Source organism: Neltuma alba, unplaced genomic scaffold (assembly GCF_004799145.2).
Source record: "Neltuma alba isolate B1F8T4 unplaced genomic scaffold, ASM479914v2 tig00011259_pilon, whole genome shotgun sequence".
NCBI lineage: Eukaryota > Viridiplantae > Streptophyta > Magnoliopsida > Fabales > Fabaceae > Neltuma > Neltuma alba.
Window position 1 is genome coordinate 132784 of NW_021635972.1, and position 9017 is coordinate 141800.

General features: G+C 38.6%; 1 protein-coding gene across 1 annotated transcript; it reads left to right on the top strand.

The window, feature by feature from the left end:
- Positions 1–938: 938 nt before the first annotated feature.
- On the top strand, positions 939–2159 carry LOC114763157 (pentatricopeptide repeat-containing protein At5g41170, mitochondrial). Its single transcript, XM_028952766.1, has one exon. It carries the CDS (start codon positions 939–941, stop codon positions 2157–2159), a length of 1221 nt encoding a protein of 406 aa, XP_028808599.1.
- Positions 2160–9017: the final 6858 nt, after the last annotated feature.

Sequence of the window (9017 nt, forward strand, 5' to 3'; positions counted from 1 at the left end):
AACTAACTTAACTTATTTTTTAATCTATTTAAATTAATCAACTAGTTTTTATATTTAGAAGTGTGGTATGTATAAAAAAATTAATTATTTACCTCTCACCTTTGATTTTTTTGGGTCATGGACAGTCACACAGGGGGGCAGTCATTAGAGTGGAAGAAATGAACACTGGAGAGCATGAGCGACCAGCGGATTTGGTACCGAAGTTGGTGGCTGTTATTAACTACCCCTACCTAAATGTCGTAATCTCTGTTCATGTACCTCTTCACTTATAATTTCGTCATGAATGTCGCCGGAGCCTATCTGATAAAGATGATAGATTAGAGTCGAAGCAAAAAGACACAAGTAGTTGAGTCCCACCCCCAATGGTTGAACACAAGACACCGTTCGGCGATGAAGAGAGCAATCTGCTGGACCGGTTCGAGAGAATGTGGTTCGAGGCTCACCTGAACCGAGCCATGCAGAGTCGCAGCCTGAGCCTCTCATCAGAACCCGATCATCAGCATCAGCAACGGAAGCAACGACGACGTCGTTCCGGCCTTGGGTTCCACCGTGTTCTCAAGAAGCTCATCACTCCCATTCTTGGCGTCAATTCCAAGAATAATCATGGAACGAGACGTCAACAAGTTCAGGATCCCACACGGCATCCGCTCACTTTGAAGGTTTTCAGCAGATCTCTCCACTTTTGATCAATTGGTTTGTTTGTTCTATCTTTTGCAGTGATCGTAAATTCACGAGACTTATGTGAACTTGTAAATTGAGTTTTGCTGATTCATTTCATTGTTCTTAATCAAAGGAGTTAGTTACTGTGCGTTGATGTCTACTTTTTATTTATAAAATTTACCGCTCGTGGTGAATGGTTAAAATGAAAAAATTGGTTTTGAACCAACAGTGCTTATGTCGTAGGATATTTATCTTCCCAGTTCTTCCTCTTTCAAGTTATGGCTTCTCAATTTCTTGTTCCGTCTCAAGTTTTTCAATCTCCTCTGCGATCTGCTACTTCAAACATTAGCCATCTTTTCTTCGATTTCAATAGCAGAAGCAACTCCGATGGGCACAGTTTCACTTTACGAGCAGGTAAGCAAAATACTCTCAAGTATGGTTTGACTCTTGATGAAATTAGCTGCGCAAACATCGAACCAGAAATGAAGGACGTTCTGGGGAGAAGTCTGCTAAACAGGATTAGGTTTTTAGCCTCCAACAGTAAAAATTGGAAAACTGATCTGGATGAAGCGGAGCGAGTTCTAAACTCAATGTTGGAAAATGGATTTAAGCCAGATGTTGAGACACTCACGATTCTCATAAATTCCTTCTGCAAAAGGGGAAGGACGAAGAAGGCTTTAGAAGTTTTCGACCTCATGAACCGAATTGGGACAAAACCTACAGTTCAAACATACAACTGCTTGTTAAAGGGACTCTGTTATGTGGGGAAGGTGGAAGAAGCGTATGACATGTTGATGAATATGAAGAAGATGAAGATCCCTTTGAAGCCTGATATTTACTCGTATACCGCTGTAATGGATGGCTTGTGTAAAGTGGGTAGATCAGATGAAGCCAGGGAATTACTCAACGAAGCTGAGGAATCGATGGGTCTAAAACCAAATGTAATCACTTTCAACACTCTGTTTCAAGGGTATTCCAGGGAAGGGAGGCCATTGGAGGGTATATCTGTTCTGAAACTGATGAAGAAGAAAAATTGTGTCCCTGATTATATAAGCTATGCCACTTTGTTACATGGGCTATTGAAATGGAATGAGATTAGGGAAGCTTTGAAGATCTATAAGGAAATGGAGAGATTTGGGTTTGAAGTGGATGCGAGGATGATGGGGACTTTGGTGAGAAGGCTCTGTAGAGAATCAAGGAAAGAAAAAGGCATGCTTGAAGATGCGTGCCAGGTGTTTGAGAAAATGACCAAGAGAGATTCCATAATAATAGACCAGAGGACATATGAGCTAATGGTCCAAGCACTTTGTGCTCGAGGAAGGACAGTAGAAGCAGTGTCAACTTTGGTTTTGATGGATGAAAAGGGAAGAATTCCCAATGGACTATGTTTTGATGAATTGATCAAGGGGCTCAATGCACAAGGAAGATTGTTTGGTCAGTCCAATTTGTTTGGTTACGCAATGAAGCGAGGTGTCGTTCAAGTAAACTCCGGCATGTAAATCCATTCACTTGCTGTATCATTGAATTTGTTCAAGCGATATAGCATTTGTACGCTGAAGCAAATAAAAAGTCCTCTTACTCGCGCACACATCTCATGCTTCTGTTATTGCCCTGAGCCTATAATTTTAAAGCAACTTATCATAACTTGGTTGAAGAGTAAAGGCTAATTTGTGAGACACACACACACACACACATGCTTCGTCAACAAAACTCAATTAAGTACTACAAATCATGTAACTGACAAAAAGTATTAGTTTTGCAGCAATTACAGTCAATAATTGATATATAAATGCATAGCAAATACTCTGCAAATTAAATATAGCAAATCATATATTGAGCTCAGCGCTACCTTTGTAAACCCCATAATAACGCAACTTGCGAGCAAAGAACTCGTTCAAACAATCTCTCTCAGATTCATCGAAGCCTTGAAACTCAATCTCTAATTCATAGTGTCTCCAGCATTTTATGGGGAAATTATAGCGGCACTCTCCCACCTTCAGGTTGGTCGTCTCCACGTTCTTACCATATTTAAACTGCAATATTTTTAAATACCCACTTCAATTGCTGCCACTAGTTAAATTTTAAGATTTAAGGCACTCACTCACAGGACAACGGAAGAATTCCCTCCGCCAACAAGAATAAAGCTATATACTATCTTAGGTTCTTACTATAAGATTTAGTTGACTAACTTGAGGAGATTAAAAAATTATATCTTTAGTTCTTAATATAAAAACTAGTTTGACTTTTAATTAAGTCCTAAATATAATACCCCAATGTCTCTCGTATTTATTTATTTTTTTCCAAGCAGATTTTATAGTAGTTGCACATGTTAAATGTTCTATCAAATGTTAAAGCTAATATACATGATCAGCAAGAGTATTCTAGGAAAGACAATACTCATTTATTACAAATAAGTAATTTAACAAACTTCCTTAACATACTCAAATTAGTCAATTAACTCTTGTATTAAGGATTAGAGGTAGTATTAAATTACTTTCAAGCATTTATATTTATTGTTTTCTCCAAACTAATTTGCCTCATTTATAAATTGACATGTAATCTAATAATACACATAAGTATTTTAGAGAAATCATATCACCTCTGGTTCTTAATATAAGAGCCAGATGACTAATTTGAAAAAATTAAAGAAATTACTTAATTACTTAATTATAAAATATATTATATGATCTCTTTAAACTACTTGTATGGATTATTAGATTATATATCAATTTATAAGTGAGACATTAATTTGGAGAAAAGTGATAAATATAAATAGTTTGAAGTAATTTAGTGACTTCCTCAATCTCCTTGAATTAGTCAACTAGGTCTCATATTAAGAATCGAAAGTAGCATAACATATTGTATAATTAAATAATTTAGTAATTTTCTTAATCTCATCAAATTAGTCATTATGTTAAATACCAAAGGTAGTGTGTGTGTGTATGTCATACATTATACCTAAAGAGATCAAGAAAATACAAATCAAACATTTATGTCAACATAGTTGAGTACGTAAAAGATAATGAACACACCTTCAAGGTGCTCATTGTCTTTGTGCATTAGGAAGATAATGTTATCGTCCGTGGCATCCACACCAACTTAAGCAAACTTTTCAATAATAATTTGATCAAATTTGGATCATCACTTGGTAACCGATCATGAATGGCCTCTACTTTTAGATGCCTCAAGTCATACAGTAGTGAAGATTCATTAACTGGCTGAAAAGGCAGTTTTGGAAAGATCACAAGCTGCAAACCAAACCAAACCAAACAAATTGAATGTCTATACATCAAATAATAACAAAGGGAACTGCATATACTTTGGTGAGCTCTGTTTAATTTTGGGTTTGCGAAAATAAATACGCACCTGAAATTCCCGGCAAGTTATAGTTAGGTCATTGAAGTGATTAAAGCTGCAACAAAGGAAGTTCCTCACAGAGGAATAATAAATATATGAAATAGCTGATGAAAAAAATAATGAGATGTTTGCACTGCATTTGGCTGATGTAATTAACTTCGGGAACCATATGCCTTCGTAGATGAAGTAGAACTCAGAACTCAAGTAAGTTTGGAGCATCAATAACCATCTCGGTCGTTTCAAGAGTCCAAGAAAGCATATGCAATGACAACTTCTTAAGGGCGCGCGGAATTGAACTCGTTCGTTATGATCGTTGCATCGGTCAGCTTCAAAGCCTAAGATCACTACAATATTCGATAACTAATGTACATTGTCGGGGTTCATCATATTCAAGACCCTCAGACTTGAAATTGTTCAGACTTTTCCCCTACAATAATATTTGACATGCTTCCAACTCTCTGCAGCTCATTAGCTCAACTTTCTTCAGAGATGAAGAAGATGAAACTTTTATATTTTGAAATCCGTCACAGCTGGTGAATAGTAGTTCTTTCAATTTTGGGCAAGTTATAAAAGCATCAACCAGTGGAACTCTTACCCCAGTAAGCGTAAGCACAGTCAAGAATTGTGAGGAAAATAGAGGATGAAGTGATTCATAATTCCAATTCATATTAATATCATTCGTGCTGTAGTCTGTTATTTGTAAGTTAAAGTTCAGCTCTTTGACATTGTTTTTGAGGGCAAAGTTTAGTAAAACATCAAACACTTTTAGGTGCCGATGGGAATTGGGTCTACTCGTTTCTGTGTAAGATAAGCTTGGGCCGTGCAAAGAACCTTTTACGTAAGGGCCACGAAGTTGGATGCCTTTCCGGACAATCGAGGAAGGTCTTGCATCGAAGACCAGGTGATTGCAAGATTTCTAGCTAATACAGAGAAGAAAAGGAAATTAACTCTGAATCTTATTCAACTCAACTGAACTCTGCGAGGTTTATCAGATTGCTTTATACACATAGTAATGCATAACAAAGTAACTGACTACGGTTACTCAACAAACTCAGACTCAGACATTTGGGCTTAGGCCCAACATAAGCCCAATATACCCAATACACTAATATCCCCCCAGCTTTTCCTTTTAAGAGTACAATACGTTGACTGGGACCACACGAAGCCTTTCACGACATTCAACAAATGCAGCAGGTGGCAGGGCCTTAGTTAGAACATTAGCTACTTGCTCTGCAGCTGGAACATAGTTAACCCGCAGAGTGCCATCATTAATTTTCTCTCGAACAAAGTATAAGTCAATCTCAAAATGCTTTGATTTACTGTGTAACACTGGATTGGCAGAGAGAGCAACTGTTCCAGAGTTATCACACCATACAGATGGAGTGCCAATGACATCAACATGCATTTCTTTGAGCACAGCAAGAAGCCACAGAATGTCAGAAACTGAATCAGCAACACTGCGAAACTCTGCTTCGGTAGTAGAGCGAGCTACAACAGGCTGCTTCCGAGAAGTCCACATGATTGGATTTGGACCTAAGTAAGTACAATACCCACTTGTGGAGCGCCTATCTTCCTTTGATGAAGCCTAGTCGACATCAGCAAACCCTTGGACAGTAAAATTTGTTGCTGGTTGAATGAGCAGGCCATAAGAACTGGTCCCACTAAGATAGCGAAGTACACGCTTAATCCCTTCCCAGTGCACTTCTCGAGGACACTGCATAAATTGAGCTAGTCTGTTCACAGTGTAGGAAATGTCAGGTCGAGTAAGACAAATATACTGTAAGGCTCCCACTATGCTACGATACAACGAGGGGTCTTGCAGCACTTGACTATCCATATTAGTGAGTTTAGTACATGTAGTCATTGGTGTGGGCTTAGCATTTGACATCATCATATGTGTCTTTGTAAGTAACTCAGTAATGTACTTCTTCTGTGACATATGAACTCCCACTTGAGTTCTATGGAATTCAATCCCTAAAAAGAAGGAGAGTTCACCAAGAACTTTCAGAGAAAAGAATGAATTCATCTGAGAGACAACATTCTTGGTAGCATCATTACTGCTGCCTGTAAGAATAAGATCATCGACATAGACAAGAATTGATTTCGGCAACCTGTGGACATCCTCCTCCACCGACCTTTTAGCAACCTCTTCGTTCTTCATTTGGTAGAGGTCGAGGCAGAGGACTAGTGGTTTCTAAGCCAACATGTCAGATCTGCACAAAGGTTGGTCACACGGCTGATCGCTGTTACTTCCGGTATGAGTATACTTACAATAATAACATTCCTCATCATGTTTCCAATACTCATAATAATACTTCGACTCCAAGCGCATATAACACTGTTGCCTCGCTTGATGAGTGTCATACTGTGGCCGATTGTGAGCACTCTGCTGTTCAAACAAATGCACCTGCATCTATTCCGCAACCTGCTGCTGGTATCACTTGTCAATCAAATCCTGCTTTGGTTGCCAACTCTTCTTCTTCTCAACCTACTAGCCAATCTGCTAGTGCACAAGTGTTTCTAGCTCATCCGATTGCAGTAACCAGTGACGATGCATGGTATTTTGATTCTGGCGCCACTCAACATGTAGCTCATTCAACCAACAAAATGCAGCAAGTCTTTGATGGATCTGGCACGGTTGAAGTAGGTAATGGTCAACCTCTATCTATCTCTAACTTTGGACATTCGATTTTATCTGCTGCTAAACCTTTACATCTTCGGAACATTTTGTGTGTTCCTGAAATGAAAAAGAATTTGATGTCCATAGCTCAATTTACAAGGGAAAATCAAGTCTCTGTTGAATTCTTTCCTAATGACTGTGTGGTTAAGAATCTGCAGACCCGTACGATTTTGGCACATGGTATTGAGAGGCATGGGATGTATAAGTATCTTGAAGATGCAAAGAAGCTGAAGGATCAGCAATCGTATTCTGGTTTCAAAAGTAATAGCAATAGTTGTTTTTCTGTGACTACTTCTGATGTATTAGTTTTGTGGCATCGCAGACTAGGTCATCCTTCTGTAGATGTTACTAAGAAAGTTTTACATTTGAATAAGGTAGAAGTTTCTCAGAATGTAACTTGGTCAATCTGTCAGGCTTGTCAACTGGGAAAGAGTCATAAACTTCCCTTTGTACCTTCTACCACTAAATACAACAAACCTTTTCAACTTGTTATGGCTGATTTGTGGGGACCAGCCCCCATTTTATCATCTGGGTATGCTTACTATGTTGCCTTTGTTGATGCATATAGTCGATTCACGTGGATCTACTTACTCAAAACTAAGTCTGAGGCTTTGTCAGCTTTTAAAACCTTTAAAAGCAAAGTTGAACTTCAGTTTCAAACTAAAATAGTACAGTTTCAGTTAGACAATGGTGGGGAATTTCAAGCTTTCTCCAGGTTCTTATCTGAGGCAGGAATTGAACACCGCTTGTCATGCCCACATACCTCTGAGCAGAATGGGCTCGTTGAGAGGAGGCACAGACAGATTGTCGAAACAGGGCTTACATTACTTGCTCAGGCTGAGTTACCTTTGTACTACTGGCCACATGCATTCACTTCTGCAGTATTTCTTATGAACCGATTGCCTTCTCAACCACTGAAAGGCTTTTCTCCCTATGAGAAGCTCTACGGTAAAGTTCCTGATTACTCTATATTGAAGGTTTTTGGATGCAAATGCTATCCATGGATTCGTCCATATAATGCTCATAAACTTGCATACCGCTCTGCTCCATGTATCTTTCTTGGCTATAGTACTCAACATAAAGTTTACAAGTGTTTGGATCCCCTAACAGGAAAACTGTATATTTCAAGGCATGTGAGATTTGAGGAAAATGCCTTCTTTGCAACAACTCAAGTCAACACTCATCAGCAGCCCACCTTATCTTCACCTAACCCAGTGTCATCTTTTCAACCCTTGCCTACCTCCACTACATCACCTTGTTCAGTTATCTCTTTACCCAGTTCCTCCCCACCCACTCCCAATTCCTCATCTGACACACCTGTCTTACCACCTCAACCACCCATTATTCCAACACTGACTGTTAACAATCACCCCATGACTACCAGATCCAAAGTTGGCACCTTCAGACCTAAAGCCTATCTCACCACTACCTCTCAACCCTTCTGTCCTGACAATATATCTGAAGCTCTAGCTGACCCTGACTGGCGACTTGCTGCAGAAGAAGAGTACAATGCTCTTCTCAAATTCCAAACCTGGCTCTGATAGCATGCAAGATTTCTAGCTAATACAGAGAAGAAAAGGAAATTAACTCTGAATCTTATTCAACTCAACTGAACTCTACGAGGTTTATCAGATTGCTTTATACACATAGTAATGCATAACAAAGTAACTGACTACGGTTACTCAACAAACTCAGACTCAGACATTTGGGCTTAGGCCCAACATAAGCCCAATATACCCAATACACTAATAGTGATGAGAAAGAGGATCCGTAACTGAAGTGTAGGGTTGGAAATGAAAGCCAAGAAGAATAGAAGGATTTGGATAAGACTCGGAATGCATGGTTTGGTGGATGACATGATCAGGCAGATTTTCCAGTTTCGTGGGGTTATCACTTTGCGCTTTCTTCTTGCTTCCATCTCCTCAGTTTCCTTATATTATATGGCTTTCATCCTAGAATTCCTATATCAAATATGAAATATCAGAAACCTATATATTACACATGGATATTCATGTCTAACAAAAAAAAAAAGGTATATACAGAGATAATGCTAAAGAAAGATTATGCAGAAGTTGCCACTAATAAACCACGGATAATAAACTAATAAACTAAATAAAGTAGTAATAATTTCGAGCCACCAGTTGTAGGTTCATGAAATTAAAAACACTACTATTTAACTCGGACCTAAAGGCCAACAAATCCAATATGCAAATTTGTATGAATCAGTTCAAGCAGGTAATTAACTGGGCTTGAAGAGTAACGAAGATTGACATATTATTTACGTTAGAATAATTCTTGTTCTCCTTAGCATTACAAATCA